The following is a 22,215-nucleotide window of genomic DNA, read 5'->3' on the forward strand; positions in this document are numbered from 1 at the left end:
TCTCTCTCTCTCTCTCTCCCGCTCTCTCTCTCTCCCTCTCCCACTCTCTCTCTCTGTCAGTGTCCACGTTATAGACACCAAGTGTGGCCATCTGTCCTCCTACTTCCTTATCAGGATGGAAAATATAGTCCCATAACCATACACAACCACTTTTCACATTTTGATATATCCATCGAATATTATCTTTTCTCAATTTCAACTATGATTATACCTATAACAGCAGAATTCCAAAATAAGAAGCAAAAACCTCCATCCCCTCCCACTCTTCTTCTGCCCACCACCTGTCTGGCTTTAAGGGATGGAAGTAGAGGACAGAGTAACCTCTATGGACTGCATCAAGTGCATGTTGCACCCTCAGGCCCCCCAGCACCACCGCCTAGCCCCTCCAGCGTCTCCCAGCTTTGCTAGATTCATGTTTGATGCTGATTATCAGAAAGAAGGCACTGAGAACCTAGCAGAAGCCCCAGGGACACTCATCCTAATGTATTTGCAGCTCTTCCCTTCAGCTGTCACATTGGAGTCTCTCCTGGATTCTAGACGAGCCCACCCGTGCTGCCATCTCCATTGCCCACCTGCACTGTCTCATGCTGCCACCACCCCAGCCTGGCCCCAACTCAGCAGCCCCAACTCAGCTCACCAGCCAGCATACCAGCTCCTCCATCCCTATCCCTGTGCATGGCAGCAGCTTGAAGGAAGCCCCTGCTCTGGGCTCCTTTGTCCCATCCTCATGATGTGCACAGCCTTAGTGGGAACATGGCAGCGTGGGTCAGGTAAATGCAGCATGCACACTAGAACTCGTAGAGAGGTCCCTCCCGGGAAGTGACTCTGAGCTGCAAATTGAAGATGAAATGGAGCCAAGTGTTTCAAAAGCTGAAAGAAGACAGATCTGGGTGAAGGGAACAGCGAGTCCCAAGGCCTAGAGGTGGGAGGGAACTTGCCTCGTTCAGGGACAAGGAAAGTCAATGTTACTGGCTTGTAGGGAGCCAGGAAGGAGGTGATGAGGAATGGGACTGGAGAGCCAATGCAGCAGATAATGCATTGCAGATGTCACCGGTGCGGTAGACAGCTGTCATAGCAGCTTTTCAGAGCAGTGAGGCGTGATCCAGGTCTTGTTTGGGAAAAATCCACTCTTGTGGCTGTGGAGGTAGGGACCTGGTAAGGAGGGTGTTGCATGGTCCTGGGGAGACAAGACATGGCTTGGAGCAAGGTGATGGCCATGGAGTTGGAAAGGGGATCAATTCCAGCCACACCCAAGGAGTGGAGAGATGCATTGGGAGAAGAGCTTGGTGAGGCTTGTGGGGCAGGGCAGGAGTCCCCGTGCAAGGCCTGCACTCCTTTGCAGTCCTCCTCCAGGGCCTCTTGCCCTGTAAACCTCCCTGATCTTTACCTCCAGGCCTGTCATCTCTGCCTCCCCTGGTTACACACAAAACTCAGACGTGAGCAGCAAGTCGCTCCCTTGGGAAGGCTGTGAGTTCCTTAACGATGGAGATTGGACTCTGCCGTGACTGGCAGGCCCTTGCACCTGCTCATGAGCCAAAAGGACTCTCCCTGGCCAGTAGGCAGGACCCTGGGGAGGGACCCAGCCTTGGCCTGCACACCCACCTTGCAGGCGTTAGTGAACACGCCCTGCTTCCCCAGCCCCTGTGGGTGGGGAAAGGAGCTTTGCTCCAAGGAACTCAGAGTTGGAGTTGGAGGCCAACCATCTTCAGACCTGAGCCAGACACTGGCCACTGGCCCGAGACCTCAGGGCTATCCAACAGCAGCAGGTCAGTGGAGGCCTCTGAGAACCCACTGGGACAATGCAATGGGCACAAGATGGACCAGCCTTCATACAGAGGCCAGAGAAACTGAATCTAAATGGGACGTGAGGGTGGTGATGAGAAACCTCCACGTAAACACAGAAGCACTTGCATTACTGAGGACCCTTAAGACCACTGGAAATGGGCTTTGCTGCCATGGGAAAAGAAAGCCTCCCAGTGTGCCAAGAAGAACAGGATGTGGTCAGAGGGGAAGGCGGCAGCGGAGGGGCGGGAGGGCTGTATTTACAGGCTGCTCTGAGGCTGACACAAACAGTGCAGAATGAGGAAGATCCTAATTTTAAAACTTACTCTGTAATTGTGGTGCAGACCATCTGGGAATCGGGACGCGGACCAGCTCCAGGGCTGGGAACCGGTGTCTGAGGGACTGCCCAGACGCAGTGGGCTTCGTGACTCCCCCAGGGACCTGGGGCTGGGAACTTGCTCTTCGCCTGTTCCCCCACCTCCCTCCACAGCCCTGCTGAGCCCAGGCCCCCGCTTGCTCCATGCCCTCCGCTTTCTTTCCCTCCCTGTCATGGGCTATTTCTAGTTCCTCTCCTGGGGCGGAGGGTGAGGGAGGAAATGGGGGTTGGGGGCTAGGTGGAGTTGCAGGAGGGACGGAAGTAGGCTACAGAGTCAGAATGGCGCCTGAGTCAGCAGCCCACACAAACAGTGCCCCATGGCCCTCCTCGGTGCTGACTGGAGAAGGGCCAGGATTCTCAGGGTGGGTCCCTTTAACCCAGATTTCTGCTTAGCTGAATGGCAGCTCCTTAGGTGCAAGCCATGAGGATGAAAAGAGAAGAGAGGGGCCCGTCCCTGCCCTCTAAGTTAGAGCACAGATTCTCTGAGCGGTGCCTGCCCTCCAGGCAGGGTGACGTCATCCCAGCTGATACCCAGACTCTGGAGTAGGGTCTTGGTGTATCTGCATTAACCCTTTAGTTGATGGGTTAATTTAGGGAGGAGGAGGCATGTAGGGAGGGGGAAGACTGTCCAGCAGTGGTTCCAGAAAGTTCCAGCATTTTAGCCACTGTGGTCATAGCACTGTGTGTCAGCTAATATTACCCAAGACTATTACTTTTCAAAGCTTTAGAGCCATGAATTCAGTAGGAAGGAGGCATTGTAAGAAAGCCTGTGATTCAGAATCAGAGCTTGGGTTTGCCCCTCACTAGCTGTGTGACCTTGAGCAGGTTCCTTCCTAGGTGATGGGAAGGGGAGTGACACTGCCTTGAGCAATTGATGTACAAAGTGGTTGGGATTCTGTTTGTGAGAGTGCTTTGTAAATGTTAAGACTAAATGGATGTGAGTAAAAATACACTTAGCAAGAGGAAAAAAAAAAAAAAAAAAAAACGCAGATTGACACTGTCCAGAGTTCTAGAGCTTTGCATCTAGATCTTCCCACCTGTGCCTGTCCCTAAGAACTGTGGGCTCTCGAGTAAGAATGCAAAGCCCGAGTGCTGTATTTGTAAATATTTTAAAGCTATAAGTCAAACTAAGAGAGTGTTGAATCAACTGTGTTCTGTCCTCCTGCTGAGACAAATACTTAGCAGCCTGGAGGCTGGGTTTGGATTTAGAACTCCTGGACTTCTCCAGATTCTGTGGCTGAGTGGAGCAGCAGCAGAACTGGTGACCTCAGTCCTGGCCCCACTTGCCTCCCTTCGCACCCCTTGCTCTGTACCATGTTGAAAAACGGGCACCGCCGCACCTGTGCGTGTGGACACCCCACATGTGGCCCGAACTCCACGCGTGCCGCAAACAGCAGCCATTCTCACACATTGCGCTGCACTGCCCTTGGGAATACAGACCTGGAAGAGGGCCTGTGTGGACCTGGAGGTATGTTCAGGGCCATTTAGGCTGGGAATACTGAGATCCCAGGAACCCACAGCGGGGTCTGGGAGGAAGGCCACTTCCTCACAGCCGCATGGGCTCCTTGCCCAGTATGGAAGGGCATAGCCAAAAGGTACCGAGTGAGTCCCCTTTCCCAGGAGAGGCCACGCCAGGGCTCCTCTCAACAGCTGCCCAGGAAGCTCTCCAGGGCTGAAACTGTCAGTCCTCTATGTGTGGTTCCCCCGACTCCCATCCTGCACTCCATCAGGGGACTTAGTATCACTAGCGCTCCTACACACCTGCCCACTCGCTGCTTCTAAGAATGCCGCTGCCCTTGGGGCTGGCACTGTGGGGCAGTAGGCTAGGCCTCTGCCTGTGGTGCAGGCATCCCATATGGGTGCCGGTTCATATCCTGGCTGCTCCTCTTCTGATCCAGCTCTCTACTAATGACCTGCCCCCAGAGACCCAGAGAAAGCTCCTGACTCCTGGCTTTGGACTGTTCCAGCTCTGGCAGAAGCAACCATTTGGGGTGTGAACCAGTGGATGGAAGACCTTTCTCTGTGTCTCTCCCTCTCTCAGTAACTCTGCCTCTCAAATAATAAATAAAAATCTTGCTAAAAAAAACACACACACAAAAAAAGAATTGCTGCTGCCAGCCTCCCCCACCCTCCAACCAAGACCTCAATGACTGCAGTGCAGTGGGGAAAGAAGCAGGAGGCAGGGAGGGGTCTGCTTTTCATGGGCACTAGGGGAACTGGCTGGGTCTGGCTGGAGCCTGGACCTTAACCCAGGGACTGCTGATTTGCATGGAATGCATAACATGAGCTTGTTTGATGGAGATTTGCCTGTTTCTTCTAAAAATGGGATGCAGAAAGCATGAAGGTTGCAATAATCGATGTTTTCATTATTAGGCCCATTGGCAAGTCCATTAGCTGTGAGCTTTGGGTCAATGGCTGATTGTCTAAAACAAAAACACTGTTTATCACAGTGAGAAGGAGGGTTGTGGAAGAAGGCGGTGACCAGGATGTAACTGATGTTGACATCGTGTATTACAGTTTACAAATCATTTGCTCATATATCAGCACCTCCTTTGATCCTTGTAACAGCTCTGGAGTTATTTTTCTTCCCATTTTACACATGAGGAACCTGAGGCTGACAGAAGCAATTTGCAGTCGGTCAACAAGCTTTTAACTCAGGGCAGACACCCTGGTCTCCTAAAGGCGGTTTTGCTTCCTCTGTTCATTGCCACAGAGACTCCAAGGAAGGAGGATTGAGATTAGGAGCTCAAAGGAGCTCTTGCCACATGTGTGTTGCCGGAGACAAGGCAGGGTTGAAGTCGGAGAGACCTGGCTTCACATCCTGGCACTGACCCTTTCCATCTGCATGATGCTGGATAGTTTACACAGAGCTGCTTTTCCTGGTGTAGGACGGAGCACAGCTATTCCTGCCCCAAGTGTCAAGGACCTGCACGTGAAGGGCTGAGTAGCTGACAGGGTCACCCTTTTTTTTTTTTTAAGATTTTATTTATTTGAGTGGTAGAGTTACAGACAGAGAGAGGGACAGAGAGAATGAGAAAGGTCTTCCATCCGCCGTTTCACTCCCCAAATGGCCACAATGGCAGGAGCTGGGCTGATCTGAAGCCAGGAGCCAGGAGCTTCTTCCCACATGTCTCCCACATGGGTGCAGGGGCCCAAGCACTTGGGCCATCTTCACTGCTTTCCCAGGCCACAGCAGAGAGCTGGATCAGAAGTGGAGCAGCCAGGACTCAAACCGGTACCCACAGGGGATACTGGCACTGCAGGTGGAGGCTTAGCCCACTGCACCACAGTGCCGACCCTGGTGTCATTCCTTCCCTGCCCCTGCTCCATCTTTGTATCTTACCAACACCTAAACTTATTTTTTTATTTAATGAATGCATTTTTACATAGATATAATTTTAGGAATTTAGTGGTTGTTTTCCCCATACTCCCCACCCAGCTCCCATCCCACCTCTCATTCCCTCTCCCATCTCCTTCTTCATTATGGATCATTTTAGTGTGATTTTATATACAGAGGACCAACTCTATGCTAATGTTAGATTTCAACAATTTCCCCCCATGCCCACACACAACATATAGAATATAGTTTGGGGAGAGAATTTGCAGTTGATTCTTATATTACAGTTCAATAGGGATAGAGATCCTACCTGGGGAGCAAGTGCACAATGACTTCTATTGTTCCTTTAACAATTAACACTCTTTCTTATGAAGTCAGTGATCATCCAAGGCTTTTGTCAAGGGCTGCCAAGGCTATGGAAGCCTTTTGTGACCATAGACTTCATCGGTATTTGGACACAGCCATAAGCTACAAGGATGACCTCTTCTCCCTTCAGAGAATAGTGTCTCCTTCTTTGATGACCCTTTCTTTCCTCTGAGGTCTCACAGAGATCCTCCGTGTAGGATTTTTTTTTTGTCACAGAGTCTTGTCTTTCCATGCCTGAAATGCTCTTGCAGGCCTTTCAGCCTGACCAGGAAGTCTTATGGGTTGATTCTGAGGTCAGAGTGTTATTTACTGCAAAAGTCATTCTAGGAGTCTGCTGTGTGGACTGCTTCCCATGTTGGTCCTTCCTTCCTTTTTAATTCTATTATTTTTACCGGATACCTGATATTATTTGTATTGTCCCTTTTAAACTTAGACCAGTCTATCTGTTGCCTGTAACACTGAATATGATCCTTGTAACAGTGAAGATGGCCAACACCTAAACTTAAAGATCTCTTACTTTGTGCTCTTAGACTGTGCTAAGTACTCCCCATGTATTATCTCACTTTATTCTCATGCCAACTACATCAATTCAGCACTGTTTCATGGGTGGGAAAGTAGCTCAGAAAGGGCAGGCGAGCTGTCCAAGTTCACACAGCCAGAGGCGGCAGCACTGATTCAGTCTGGGTCCAGAAGTGCTGCTTTCAGCCATCACGCCAGACTGCTTCTCCCCTTCACTGCCCAGCTGCTTCGAGGAAGCACTGGGACTTGTTGTGCTTTCCCATTCCCTCCATAACCCCTTACAGAATGACCTCCACCAGTCTATCCTCACTTCTGTCTTCCATAATTAACAAAGCTACTGACTTTGCCTTGACCCCATTCTCTTCGATTTCTGTGGCTTTTGACTCTGCTGACTCTGTGAATTTCTCTTGCCTTGGGAAACTGTTCTCCCTCTTCTCTGGTTATTCCTGAGCTTTCCAGAACCTTCTTTGCCTCTCAGAATCCTGAGCTGTCTCACGGCTCAGCCACATGAATCGAAAGTTTCTGTACATCTCTGGCCCTGACTTCCTCCTGAGCTCCAGACCCAGTGTGCCCACACACAGTGTCCACTTGTCCAGTCAACTGCACAGAAGCAGCAGTGCCAAAATTGAAGTTCATGGTCTCCTCTCACTTTTCGCTTCAGACCACTTTGATATTTATTTATTCAAATAATTTCAGGCTTCCTCTATAATTGTGAGTCCTGGAGCCATAGCAGTGAATAAAATATTAGAAATCCCTGCCTTCTTGGAGGTTTGGGAGTGGAATGAAGGTAAACAGATCCTTAGCAAAGTAAGTATGTGGTATATTAGAAAATACTATGGGCCGGCGCTGCGTCTCCCTTGGCTAATCCTCTGCCTGCGACGCCAGCACCCCAGGTTCTAGTCCCAGTCGGGGCGCTGGATTCTGTCCCAGTTGCTCCTCTTCCAGTCCAGCTCTCTGCTGTGGCCTGGGAAGGCAGTAGAGGATGGCCCAAGTGCTTGGGTCCTGCACCCACGTGGGAGACCAGGAGGTAGCACCTCGCTCCTGGCTTCAGATCGGCATAGTGTGCCGGCCATAGCGGCCATTAGGGGAGTGAATCAACGGAAGGAAGACCTTTCTCTTTGTCTCTCTCTCTCCTCTCTCACTGTCTAACTCTGCCTGTCAAAAAGAAAAAAAAAAGAAAATACTATGGGAAAAAAATTAGAAGAGATGGGAGTAGCAGTGCTGGGACAGGGAGTTGCAACTTTACGTGTGATTGGCAGGAAACTGGCACAAGAAATGGTGGAGGTAAGGAAGCAAGCCTTTCAGATATCCAAGAGAAGACTGCCCCAGATATAATGAATGGGTAGGAGTTTATTTCTCATGTCCAGTGAACAGCATAGAGGCCAGCATGGGCAAGAGGAAGAGAAAAGGAAATGAGCACAGAGGAAACTGGGAGTGAGACCACTTAGGCCGTTTTAAGAACTTGGAGCTTTCCTGAGTGAGCATGGAAGCATTTTGAGCAGGGCAGTGACATGATTATACGCAGGCTACACAAGACCCCTGTAGCTAACATGTTGACAATAGACTGGGACCTAGGATTAAGAGTCCTACATCCAGGGACTAGTACTGTAGTGTAGCAGGTAAAGTTGCAGCCTGCAGGCTAGCTTCCCATATGGGCACTACATTGAGACTCGGCTGCTCTGTTTCCAGTCTGGCTCCCTACTAATGTGCACAGGAAAGCAGCGGAAGATGACCCAAATGCTTGGGCCCCTGCACCCATATGGGAAACCTGGCTTCATACTGGCCCAGCTCAAGATATTGTGGCCCTCTGAGGAGTGAACCAGAGGAAGAAAGATCTGTGTGTGTGTGTGTGTGTGTGTGTGTGTGTGTGTCTTTCTCTAACTCTGCCTTTCAAATAAATTAAATAAATCTTTAAAAATAATAGATTCCCACATCCCATATCAAAGTACCTGGGTTTGAATTTCAACTCCTTTGCTGGTTCCAGCTTTCTGCTACTGTACACCCTGGGAGGTAGGAGCTGACGGACCAAGTACTTGGTCCCTGCCACCCACATGGGAGGCCCAGATTGGTGAGTTCTCAGATCCCAGCTTTGCCATGGACCAGCCTTGGCTGTTACAGGCAGTTGGGAAATAAACCAGTGGATGGGAGATCTCTATCTGTATCTCTCTGTCTCTCTAATATTAAAGTATATAGTTTAAAAGAATAGACCAGGGAAGCAAAGCCAGAGACATTAGCAAGGAGACCCATTAGGAAACTGTTGCAGTAATGCAGGAGAGGGCTGTAGTTTGGACCCAGGGGGTAGCAGGAAGGTTGTTGGAAGGAGTTGAAGTGTACATTTGATGACCTCAACAGGCTTTGCAGGTGGTGGATAGTTTGTGAAATGGGAGAGATTGGTCAAGAGTGACTCTGAAGTTTTAGACAAGTGGGCAGTTGGGTATATGGATCTGGAGCCATGGAGCAGGGCAGGCTGAAGATTGGAAGTTGTCCAGGTGGAAATGGCACTTAAATCCATGAGACCACCAAGGAAATATAAATAGGATGAAAAGAGAAGAAGATAAAAGACTCCTGGGACCCTTCAGGATGGAACCAGCAAAGAGTATTGAGAAAGAGACAGTGAGATACACAGAGAAACAGGAGTCGTAGGCATGAGCCATGTGTGCAACATCATGGTCTGGACTTCCTCTAACAGAGGAAGTCCCAGAATTACCATGCAGGGACAGGCGTAGAATGCCAGCGACCATGAGACACTCCTTGTCATGGGGAGACTCAGCCTGTGACTTCTGTGAATGATTTTGCATGCACATGCACACACACACACACACACACACACAGTGGTCAGCCATGCTTGCTGTTTCAAGTGACTGTTCTATTGTATCTCCTCTTTTGCCGCCGATAGCAATTGGTTGCCAAACCTCCCAGAATCTGCCTTTGTAGGATCTCTTCTCTGAGCCCCTTCTTGTCCATTCCCTCAGCCCCCAACCTAGATGAAAGCCTCAGTGAAGGTTGCCTTAAGGATTGCAGAAGCTCCGAAATACCTATGCTCCCTCCCTTTGCCCTAGGCTCCTCCTTCTCACATCACTGTTCTTTCTGGCACAAAGTCTCCTGAGCAGAAGCCCTACTACTTCTAGGATGAAGCTCAAGTTCCAGGTTCCAGGAGCCAGGAGTTTCTGCCGGGTTTCCTACATGGGTACAGGGGCCCAAGGATCTGGGCCATATTCCACTGTTTTCCCAGGCCATTAGCAGGGAGCTGGAGCAGAATTGGAGCAGCCTGGACTGAACCAGCAGCCATATGGGATGCCAGCACTGCAGGTGGTGGCTTAACCTGCTAGCCACAGTGCTGGCTGCATCCACCCATTTTTGTGAATAGGTATTTGATGGCCTGAAAAATACATTCATACTCACTATTCCATTCCAGTGGGTTGTTTTTTTAAAAGATTTGTTTATTTATTTGAAAGGCAGATTTGGGAAGAAGGGAGAATGCTTCCATTCACTGGTTCACCTCCCAAATGGCTACAACAACCCAGGCTGGGCCAGGCTAAAACCAGGAACCAGGAACTCAATCCAGAACTTCCGTGTGGGAAGCAGGAACCCAAGCACTTGTGTCATATGCTGCTGCTTTCCCAGGTGCATTAGCAGGGCGCTGGATGGGAAGTGGAGCAGCTGGTTCTGTTAACCTGCCATGCCACAGTGCTGCCCTGCACCTCCCAATTCAGATGTTTTTCACTGTGGCATACTCCCCTCTCCTTTAAGAATAAATAACTTTCAGTGCAAGGCCCAGTGCTGTATGCTAGTAATAGAATCTAAATGGATAATAGGTGTTCATTTTTAAGAAAAGCAAAAAAGTAAATATATAAAGTGTAAAACTGTGATAAAACGAAAATGAATCTTGATGTGAATGGAAGGGGAGAGGGAGTGGGAAAGGGGAGGGTTGCGGGTGGGAGGGACATTATGGGGGGGAAGCCATTGTAGTCCATAAGCTGTACTTTGGAAATTTATATTCATTAAATAAAAGTTTTAAAAAAAACCACTTTGTCTTGTACAAGTTCTACAAAGCTCCAGGTGTATAGGCATGAAAACGATTCAAGTGAAAAATTTGTTCTTTCAATAAAGATATTTTTAGCCAGCGCCATGGCTCAACAGGCTAATCCTCTGCCTTGCGGCGCCAGCACACCAGGTTCTAGTCCCAGTCGGGGCGCCGGATTCTGTCCCGGTTGCCCCTCTTCCAGGCCAGCTCTCTGCTGTGGCCCGGGAGTGCAGTGGAGGATGGCCCAAGTGCTTGGGCCCTGCACCCCATGGGAGACCAGGAGAAGCACCTGGCTCCTGCCTTCAGATCAGTGCGGTGCGCCAGCCGTGGCGGCCATTGGAGGGTGAACCAATGGCAAAGGAAGACCTTTCTCTCTGTCTCTCTCTCTCTCTCTCACTGTCCACTCTGTCAAAAAAAAGAAAGAAAGAAAAAAATAAAGATATTTTTAAGTTCTGCTCTGTCCCAGCAATGCACTAAACAGTGTGATTCAAAAAGAAGTCATAGTCCCAAGCTGCAAGGACATGGTAATCTAGTGGGAAAGGCAGACACATAAACACACAGTTCTCGTATGATCTGGCACCTGTGGATTGGATATATCCATGGCTACTGGCAGAGAAGATTTCCTGGAGGAGGAGGTGGTAGATGAGTAGTTGATAGAGGAAAGAACAGTGTGGGCTGAGAGCACAGCATAAGCAAAGGGCCAGGGGTGAGAAACAGCGTGGTGTTTGTGATGGGGAGGCCAGCTCCCAGTGAGCTGCACCTGTCCTGTTAAGCAAATGAGATGTTATTGTGTGAGTAATGCTGGTGACACCCATGGAGCGGGGCCTTGGAAGGGTTCTGTGCAGAGAGGGCTTGATCAGATTTGCAAGTCTGGACACAGAAGATGGATTTGAGAGGGATCAGGGTTGTGTCCAAGAGAACAAGTCATTACAGTATACCAGGTGGGAGATGCAGGGGGCTGGGACTAGGTGAGGGCGATCAGAGTTGGATGAAGGATAGGAGATCAATTCAAGCATCATTCTTGGGGCAGAATCCACAGGATGCCATGATCCAGTGATGCAATCAAGGTGAGAGGGTGGGAAGAGCCAAGGATGGCCCTCATCTCTCAGCTGGGAGATGGGGTGAGTGGCAGCCAATCCACACAATGGTGGGAGACAGTGAGTGAGGTGTGGACCATGTGGAACTGAAATGCCTCCCCTGTTCAAAGTTGGCCCCTTACATGGTCATCAGATGACTCTATGGAGCTCTCATGCTTAGTACTTTTCAGGGACTTTTCTGAAACCCATTACCCAAGCCATTTTATCTACTCCGTAAACCAGCCATGCATTTTCTAGGCATAATTTCTTTTGGAAAAAAAAGAAACAAAAGCTGCCCCCTTGGGTTGCACATTAGTTTCTATTTTTTATAGGAAGAACAAAAATAATGATACTTTTCACATGGCAAGCTACTCTCTGTTCACTAGACGTTAGTCATAATTACTTTTGGCTATTTCTAAAATCCAGCCAAGTGTTGGGGATGTGGTTCTAGGATCCCTGAGGCTGTAGACAAGAATGTGCCTCGGACCCAAGGGATTTCCAAAGAGCCTCTCTGAAGTGACAGCAGTGTGGGTGGATGTAATGTTAGCCCCCCAGGGCCATGTGCCCAGTGACTACACTCAGCCAGATGCCTTTGTTCTGCTATCATGGTTAAGATGCTGGTTGTATTTCTCCATTCCAGAGAGTCTTCCAAGAAAGTAGTCTCTTCCCTCTCTCCTGAGACAGGTGCAAGAGTGCGCCTTTACTGTGTGAGCTCTGTTTTTCAGAAAGCCTGGGACCGAACTAGGTGTTGTGATTTTCCTGTAAGACTGACCTCTAGACCCTGGGCCCAAGTCTCTGCTCATATGGTTCTGGGTGAGAAGAGGGGACAGACCCTGCCAGTCAGTTCAGGTCCCTTTGGGCAAGGTCACTGAACTGACTGGCAAGGTAGCCAGTCCTGAAGAAAACAGAATTGTAGCAGAATAAAAAGCACGCCCACTAGAAGCCAAATTCCCCAAGCAGTGTGCCACAGTTGGTGCAGGGCACTGCTGGGAACACCTATCCAGCAATTCCCAAGACCAAAATGGAAAACGGCACTGAAGCTACATGGAAAATGAGCATCTGGTGACTGAATAATTATCTTAGTCCTCTGGCTGGGGGCCTGTTGCTGCCCCAGTGTGGCCATTTCATAAACCCAGCAAGCAGATTGGGTGTCTACCCAAGCTCAGACTCCTGTGTGATTTGATCTCACTCTAACGACACTCCCTTTTGCACCATAAGAAATGGCTTTTTGGTGCAGCTGCTGATACACTGGCTTGTGCAACAAAATAGGCTGTAACTTTCTGCATCAGGGCCATTCTTGTTAACTTAGTTTCTGTCAACCATGATACACTACAATTACTCCCAGCAGTTAGCAAGGGCATGGAGGCAAGAGAAATGGCTCTTATAGCTGTGGGCTCAGTTCCTCCCCAGGCAGCCCAGCCCTCCCTCTCCTGCAGGCTGGGGCTGAGTGGCATGGCATAGGGAGTGTTTCAGGGGGGCCAGCCAGGATGCAGGAGATGTTATCAGCACCAAGTTGACAGTGCCACTCCCTTGGAGACCATTGTATAAAGCCCTGCAGGATCTTTGTAACTTCAAAGGAGAAAGGAGTGAGTATCAAAGAAGGCCACTACCTCTGAGCTGATGAATGAAGCAGTCGCATTTCTTTCTTTCATTATAAAATTATTACACATTATTACCAAGCATCCTTCCTGCTTCCAGCAATGGATATACGAAAACTGCATTGCCGAGCCATACTGGCTAAACTTCTGCCCCCAGCTTCCCGGCCTGTGGAGTCCACAGCACTCTGGTGTCCACCTGCAGCACCATGGGAAGAGCACTTTAGGAGGCAGCACATGGGATAGGCTGGTCAAAAGCATGCACTTTGAAACCAGACAACTTGCAGCTCCACCTCTTATATCTGGTCTGCAGTGCCTCTGGCATGTACCTTAACATCTTTAGGCTTGCATCCCCTCATATGAAAAGTGGAAATAAGCGCTTAGTTATCTTGTGGAATACTTTGAACATTAACTGAGATAACTTAAAGTACTTGACACAGTAGCTGGAATAGAGTGTGTGCTCTGTAGGTATAAATTGTTAATATGAGCAGCAGTCCATGGCAGGTGGAGAGACCTGGGCTAAGAACAGGGCATGTGTGGGGAGCAACTCGGACTAGACTGTTACTGGAATTAAGACTTATTCTATATATCTGCTCTCCCACAATATGGTGCTGGGAGAGGAGTAAACAGCTTCTACGCAGCTGCCTCTCGCCAACTTGAGTGATGACCTGCAGGAGCTGATCCTGCTCCTGATTGGAGGAGAGCAGCATACTCGGCGTGTGGGTAGCAGAGTTGGGATTGGTGGAAGAGGACTATAAAGGAGGAGAGAGACAACATGCACCAGGAACATCTAAGAGGAACACCTGTGCAGCCCCCGAGAGAGCCGGCCGGCGGTGTGCCGCTCCCCCGCAGAAGTGGGGAAAGTGGCAGGGGGAACCGCCCTTCCACGGAGGTGGAAGGGACGGTAGCCAACCCAGGAAGAACCAGCAGCAAACCCGGGGAGGGCCGAGCAGACAAAAGAACAGCGCAGGGTCCTGTGTCGTTCCTCCACGAAGAAGGGGAGCTACAGGCATGTGTCCTCTTCCCTCCTTCTGTACAAGGCCAGGGGGCAGTCAGGGGAGGGGCAGGCTGTGGTCCAGAGTGGCATCTTTTTGCCAAACTAAGCAGTGGGGCTCCTGGGTTGGCCTTGAAGCCAATGGGAGGGCAGCATATTCAAGACCATGTGTGTCAGCCTGCAGTGCAGAGTCACACATTTAAGTGGCTTCCAGAAGGTGACTGGTATGTTCTTATCATCATCTGTGTCTGTGTTTTCTAAGTGCTGGGTTGGCTACTTTTAAACAACTGGTTTTAAAGGAATTTAAACAACTCATTTTGTTCAGTGGAAATTGTTACTGTGATTTTCTAAGAAGTTAGTATAACTTTGAACTCACCCTCTTTTGCATTCCTGTCTACCTGAGACTTCTTTCTGGTACACCAGATTTCAGCCGCCAGCTCTTCCCTAACAAATGACGCACCCAGAAAGTAGCTGTTACAGTGGAACTCCTCTAAACTGCTGGTTCCAACTAATTTTGCTCCTTTGTGGTCTCACAACTGCCTCTTGGAGCTTCCTGCTTTCATTTGGGTCAGCTACGGTTTTATTTAACTTGTTTTGACATTGCATTTTTATTTTTGCTTTGATATGTTCCCATTTAATCCTGAAACTGCACAACATAGAGCTTTTTGACCTGAATTCCCCTCTGCACTGCCCACTTTGCCCAAGTTGACTGTGTGTTCATAAGTTGTGGGCACCTTTCCAGAATTTGAAAAATTCATTCAGTCTCTTCTTTTCTTGTGCATCTCTTCTGCTTTGCCAGGTCAAGCTGGGAACTGCCTGACTTGAGGGAAGGGAGAGTAAAAGCCATCAGTGACTCAGATGGGGTGAGCTACCCTTGGTACGGGAACACCACAGAAACTGTGACCCTGGTTGGCCCCACCAACAAGATCTCCAGGTTCTCCGTCAGCATGAATGACAACTTCTACCCAAGTGTGACGTGGGCAGTGCCTGTGAGTGACAGCAATGTGCCACTGCTCACACGAATCAAGAGGGACCAAAGTTTCACTACCTGGCTGGTGGCCATGAACACCACCACAAAAGAGAAGATCATTCTGCAGACCATCAAGTGGAGGATGAGGGTGGACATTGAGGTGGACCCTCTTCAGCTTTTGGGGCAACGGGCCCGGCTGGTGGGCAGGACTCAACAGGAACAGCCCCGGATCCTGAGCCGGATGGAACCCATCCCCCCTAATGCACTAGTGAAGCCCAATGCCAACGATGCCCAGGTCCTCATGTGGAGGCCCAAGCGAGGCCCACCTCTGGTTGTGATTCCTCCTAAGTAGAAGCAGACTGGCCTGACTGTGTGTGGAGCACACGCTGCTGAGACATGCAGTGAGGTTGCCAGGAATGGCAGGAGCCAAACTGAGTTTCTGAGCCAAAGCCGACCTCCCGGTTTGCCAGCCTTTGCAGCCACCTGCGAAGAGTAGGGCTGCTCCTTGGGTGGTAGAACCATAATCCTTAGGAAAAGTCCCTTCCTTTTAGGAATAAAGGAATCACTGATTTGACAGACTTGCTGTGATTACCATGCAAGTAGCCATATTTTGGAGCTGACCAAGATGATTCTTTTGTTTGAACTATTGACCATTTCTTTCCTGTGAGATGCAGGGGATGGAAACGAAACTAAACCGTGCCTGTGGCAAATGCTGCTTCCCAACCAATTAGAAGTGGGAGTGAAAACATCCACACCAGGTGTTTGTAAGAGGGTCCCACTGTCCGACTGGAGGGTGCTGGGGAAATGGGTGGCATCAGAAAGGGGTGGTAAAAGAATGGGCGGCAGGGAGAGGGAAGAGTAAGTTGTTACTGCAGGTTGATGCATGTGTGCTTAGCAAACCAAAGAAATTGTGTTTACGGTGTTCCAAGAGGGTGACCTCTGGGAGCTGTCTAAGGTGCTGATGTGAACTGAGGGATGGAGACACTCATGGGTTCCATCTGCTCACATCTTCCCCAAAACATTGTTTATTCAAAGTATTTCAATCAGAGTATTTGGATATGTAGTTTCTGGTTTTCATAGTGGCTATATTTGGGCTGCTCACATGTTTTTAGTGAATCTTAAATTTTAGTTTTTGTTTACAGCTGCTTATTCTGTTCCCATCACCAGCCCTAAGTTTACAAAAGAATTTATAACCCATCAATCCATGTAGAGGTTCAAAAGCATTTCAAAAATTGAAGCAGTATTTTCATTCCACATTTAAAAAAATAATTTCTGAATGACTTGAACATATGGAATGCACACACACACACACACAAATACACACATGCATACATGCCCACAGGCCAGGATACTAGTGGATTTGCCAGCAATGCCTTCATATGTACTTATAGTCTTTGTGCATACACAGTACATACACTGGATGTCTATGTATGTTTATCACAGCTCTGATTTACAGAAGCTCAATTTTAAGAGCTTGAGCGTTTATGAGAAAGATATTCATAAGGCTTAACTTCAGAACTCTCTAATGAAAACCTGAGCTACTCATATTAAGTGGGCCTACACTGCTGACAGCCAACCAATAAAACTGAAAGACCACATTTCCTTTAGTTGGGCCAATATAAAAATTTCTAAAACATTTCCAGTATTTACAATGAACAACTCACCAGGTCTTCTAGCTTAAATATGCCTTAAAAATAGAGTGTGAACTGTTATACATTTTTTTCCTTGTTCAGCCTTTACCCCATGCAAACTAATTATAAATTCTCACAGTGTCACTGGGGCTTCAATGATTAGATGGCACAAGCCTAATTTCAGAGGTGAGAGAATTGAGGCTTAGAGCAGTGATTACTGTCTCATGGTCAGCCCCAAAGACTAATCTTCTACCAGAGTTTGGGATGAATAATAAAAAACAGGGGCTTGTTTATTACTTTGGTTAAAAATGCCACTTAGTTTACTTTCCTTTGGGTTCTAGTCCCACGGCATGGTACTTATTTACATGAATGTGTGAACAGATCCACTCCAAATTTTGTAGAGTTAACCTCACACCCTGACCATCAGCTACCCTCTGATAGACTGGTTATTGACAGCAGGTTATTTATAGCAGTATGCTGATGAAATGCCAGTGATTCACAGAAGACCTGGAGACATTCCATTTAGAGATAGTTCAGCTGTTCCACTCATTGGATTCCTCTGTCCCTTCTCATGCTCCCTTGTTTCTGTGAGGAGGTAGCCGCCAAAGAGCTCCATGGCTGAGGTTTAAAGCTGTCCATTTTCTCAACACAAGAACCACCAGGCTGTCACTCAGGTTGAATCAGATGCTACATTCATGAGATTCTGGGGAATGGTACTGATTCTGTAAGCTAATCCATGTGGCCCCACTGTAAGAGAATCTGATTTTTAAAAAATCCAAAATTATAACAAGTATCAGATTAGTAATGAAGAATTTGTTAAAATCCTGTCCAAGGTTCCCTGTTTTCAAATTTCCCCAGCCCATTAAAATAAGTTATGACATACACAGTCGTATTTACACATAACTTTTCAAGGATATATCTGTCTTTATAAAGCAAAATTCAGCTCACTTCGCTAAATTTATTCCCCCTGAAAAAAATAATCACACTTTTTAGAGTTTAAAAAGAAATTACTCCAGACAGTTTTCTGGGAAATTATATAATGAAAAAGTGAGAATACATGGGAAAGTGCTCTTGAAAGGTAAAAGCACTATGCAAATATATGTCATCATTATTGTCATCAGTAACATTGCAAACACCACAGTTGGCTCTTTCAATTCTGAAGTCAGCCTGGCAGAACGTTCTATTGCCCTGTATCCAATGACTTTAAGATTACCATGGTTTTACAAGGAAATGACCCCTTTTCTGCCTGTGATCTGTAGATCATACTTTTCAACTTAGTCAGCATATTGCCAAACCAAAGGCTCTCTTCCAAGAGAGAATTCACCTTGAAATCTCTGTTAGCATCACCTCCATCTTCCCTTTACTTCCCTAGAGAGAGCCTGGGTCTGATGTTAGATGCCATCAGCTTAAAGGGACTCTGCTGCCTGGATTGGGTTCTAGTTGTGTGGTCTCAGGAGTATATTTGGATTCCACTCACATGTGTACACACACACACACACATACACACACACACACACACAAATGGTTTCTTGGTGGCACGAGTTCTGAATTGATGTTAAATGAAGTCCACTTTGAGATCTGTTAGTCTATGAACTTAAAAATTGAAGCCCAGTTAAATTGGATAATCTGTCTAGATTCACAGCTGTGCTCAGCAACAGGCAGAGAGAGGGTGCTGGCATCTCCCAGCACAGTCACACTTCCCTGTCACCCACCTCTCTCCTTGTGTCCAGCCCAAACATTGTCATCATTCCTAAACCATTCACCCAAAAACTGATGAGCCTAAAAACTACAGGCAAGTGGTTTGTCCTTTAAAGAGGAGAAAATCCTTATTACCATTATGTCAAAACACAAATGTTTCTGAATCCCTTTCAACTTGACAGATGTTTTGAGTTTGAACCCCTAATCTGGGCTCTTTTATATGCATTTCGCATTTCTGAGGCAGTGCCATGGCCCAGAACATGTGGGAAAGTTGGAGGTCAGTCCCATTTCCACCTCCTGGTCCTTGGACCTTTTTTTTTTTTTTTTTTTTTCAGGCAGAGTGGATAGTGAGAGAGAGAGACAGAGAGAAAGGTCTTCCTTTTGCCGTTGGTTCACCCTCCAATGGCCGCCACGGCCGGTGCGCTGCAGCCGGCGCACTGCGCTGATCCGAAGGCAGGAGCCTGGTACTTCTCCTGGTCTCCCATGGGGTGCAGGGCCCAAGCACTTGAGCCATCCTCCACTGCCTTCCCTGGCCACAGCAGAGAGCTGGCCTGGAAGAGGGGCAACCGGGACAGAATCTGGCGCCCCGACCGGGACTAGAACCCGGTGTGCCGGTGCCGCAAGGCAGAGGATTAGCCTAATGAGCCGTGGCACCGGCCGTCCTTGGACCTTTTATGGCTCCCTCTTTGAGTGCTAGGAATGATATCTCGTAGGTCAAAATCATGTTATAAGCAGCAGTTCTGATGATTTATAGAGCGTTTTTCAAAAGGCTCCCACATGCACTTTCTCATCCCCACACAGTCTTACGAGGAGTGCAGCTGTGTTTTTATTATTAATTATCCCCATCTCACAGATAGTAAATTGAGACCAACGAGGTGAACAACCCAAGGCACACGAAGAGAAAACGTCGGGAGCCAGGATTCAGACTGCGCCTTGTGGCTCCTTGTTACAAGCTCTCCCACTGAACAGTGCTGCCTCCCAGCTTGTTCCATGCCTGGAAGCACAAAAGAGATCAGGAAGGAAAGGCAAACACAGGTCACCACACAGTCAGGTAGCCCTCCCCCAGCTACCCCGTGGGTGCATTAAAAATAAGAGAATGAACACTGTTTTCTTAGGCGGAGAACCTTGTAATCCCCAGGGAGGCTGGCCCAGGAAAATGCCTGTCAGGGCCCACAGTGTGGGTGAGCTGGCTGTCACTTGGCAGCTCTTAGCGCAGTGCTGGTAATTAGTGGAGTAGGAAATCTGCTCTCAGAATCCCTTAAACACCCCAAGCACAAAAGGGGAGGAAAGCCTGCATCCTGCAACTGGGGACCCAGCTGAGCAAGGCCATGCTGCCCCGCCATCCCTCACTGTGGCAGGAGTGGAGCCTGTGGAGCGGAGGTGGCAGAAACAATGGCTTGCCGAGCCCTGGCTGGCACAGCGAACATCCTTGTTAGAACGGAGGGCACAATTAAACCTTGCCAGAGCCAGCTCCCAACAGAGTTGCAAAGAAAGATGTAAACATATACACACGCACACATACACAGACCCACCACATTCACACAGTCTTCAAGCTGAAAGGAAAATTAATCAAAAACCCAATGAACGCCTGAACTCTGTAATTAAGCCTAAATGAACCTCAGATTGAAAGGGAGCTGAGTGAGCAAGCTCAGTGCACGCAGATATTTTTACCCCAGAGTCTTATTGCCATTAATTTCTTTTGAGATCTTGAGTACATCTGGTTCCTGCATCCCTAGTAGGATGACTGCCCACAGAAGGCCTCCAAGAGATGCAGAGGCTTGGTGGCCAGAGGACAGCCAAGGTTATGGTCAATTCCAAGCTCTTTTATAGGAAAGCACTTGGGGAGATGGAGTGATATTGCCCCCAGGTCAGCCGTGTACACTCCCATGATGGACCCTGTCACCAGCCTTGTCTTCCTGAACAGTTCCTCTGACGTGATGGCAGGCAAATGGCTTTTACTTTCCTTTGTGTAGAATTTAAAACACCTCTGTTCAAGATGGGAGACATTAGCTTGGGCCTGATCTTTCTGCATTACAATTATTGATAACAACTGCCATTTGGGTGGTATTTTACCACTTATGTAGCACAGACTCATATTTTATCCTCAACAGTCCTGGAAGGTTGGCCCATTTTACGTATGAATAATTCAGAGCAGAGGTCAAGTGGCCAGTCCAAGGTCACAGTAATTTGGTGGTGCTTGAGGTTTTGTCTTCTGACGGCATACATGCCTTTACCCTGTTGTCACAACATCCACTCCCTCCTCTGCTTGTCCATCCTGTGCTCTTCCTCATGCAGGGCTGACCAGGAAAGAGAGTCTGTGCAAGGCTGCAGACTTAGCCCTGAATGCACATTGACAGAGTGAGCCCTGCTGGTGAGTCTTGGTTCAGGTGGGTTCAGAGTCTGTGCCTTCAGCTGGCTTCTCTCCTATTCCACCTGAGACTAGACAGGAAGGACACTTGGGTGCTCAGAGGTAGGAGGTCAGAGCCTGGGACCTCAGCATGACTTGAGATTCTCTGGGTGCAACTTGCAAGCTGCACTGACTGGAGGAAATGGCTTAACATTTCTGGCCATCAGTTTCCTCCTCTGTCCACGGAGACCTTAACATAACCCAGCCAACATGACAATAGTCAGGAAGGCCCATGGGGATGATGTCTGACAACGCTCGAGAATGTCTAAAGTGTCACCTGACAGTACTCTGCCCTCAGCAGATTCCCACCTACTTGGAAGCCCAAAAACTGTCAGAGAAGCCCACCCTTCCTGCCAGGTGGGGCCTGGCCTCTGTGGAGAGGAGTGGGCTCTGAGTACCCTCCCCACGCCCACCCCCAGGCACCCTGCGGCCAGGCAGAGAAAGGAGACCATTGCATAGTCCTGCAAGAAGAAACTCTGGGAAGAATTTGTAGCTACAATTCAGAAAGGCCTTCTGGAAAGGGGAGGAGGCTGACTGTCAGGCCTAGGGAATCTCAGCCATGATCTGCCTCATTTAAGCAGGCCAGCCAGGAACAGCAACCTTTTCCTTTTCATGGGCTCAGGCAAGAGAAACAGATCAAAACAAAACAAAAGACACATGCTCAAACTTCGCCATAAGCCTCTACTGGTCCATCTGTCCCCTCACAGTTTCTGGCATCCCAGATCTTCCTGGGACCCCCACAATGTGAAGGTGGCATTGTAGATTTGGTCATGCAGGTGCTGGTATCCTGCACCTCCCAGGTTGTCACACCTTCTGGAGGCTTGTTTGGTTACAGCCCCTCTTTATGTACCTGCCCTGTTTTCCATGGTCCTACATGGATCCGTCAATCAATTTGCCTCCGAGATGCTTTGCAGGATCCCCCTGGCTCTGTGCCCCCAAACTGTGCCTTTCTCCCAGTGGAGCCTGGGTGTGGGCTCTAAGAGAACTCAACCAATTCCAATCGCCAGCACAAATGGGGAGCCATTTAGCCTAGCACAGGCTTCTTTCCTTAGCTAACCCATAAAAAGTGGGTTGATCCCTAAAGAAGCTGAGTGCTGGGTCAGAAATGCCCAGGAGAGGGAAAATGGACATTAGAATGACAGCAGAGAGGGGAGAGCACCGAGACACAGAGCAGGACCCAGTGCCACACAGAGCTCACTGGGGATTGAGAGGAGCACGGGCAGTGCTGTGAAGTGTTTGAATTGTGAGACGGTTGAGTTGGGGCCTGGTGTTGGGTTGGTGGAGAGCCAGCATTCTTGAGGGCACAGAGGAGACAGGAAGGCAGATGGGAGGCTTTGCTTCATCCAGGTCTGGGCCAGACCTCACACTCAGGTTTGCACACACTGGCCATGCACTCCCATACTCCTGTGAAAACGCGCCTCCCCAGTTGTTGGCCAGCTC

General features: G+C 48.7%; 1 protein-coding gene across 3 annotated transcripts in view; it reads left to right on the plus strand.

The window, feature by feature from the left end:
• The window catches only part of FAM78B (family with sequence similarity 78 member B), a 125,124-nt gene that overhangs the window by 74,337 nt on the left and 28,572 nt on the right, over window positions 1-22,215 (plus strand). Inside the window, exon 2 of one of the 3 annotated variants that reach the window (XM_002715822.6) lies at window positions 14,869-15,797. The exons of the other annotated variants lie outside the window; for them this stretch is intronic. Within the exon in view, the coding sequence (XP_002715868.1) occupies window positions 14,869-15,391 (523 nt within the window). The 3' untranslated portion in view covers window positions 15,392-15,797. The remainder of the gene's footprint in view (window positions 1-14,868; window positions 15,798-22,215) is intronic. 3 annotated transcript variants of the gene reach the window in all.

The sequence above is a fragment of the Oryctolagus cuniculus genome, chromosome 7 (assembly GCF_051225735.1).
Source record: "Oryctolagus cuniculus isolate XC-2025 breed Fujian yellow rabbit chromosome 7, ASM5122573v1, whole genome shotgun sequence".
NCBI classification, from domain to species: domain Eukaryota; kingdom Metazoa; phylum Chordata; class Mammalia; order Lagomorpha; family Leporidae; genus Oryctolagus; species Oryctolagus cuniculus.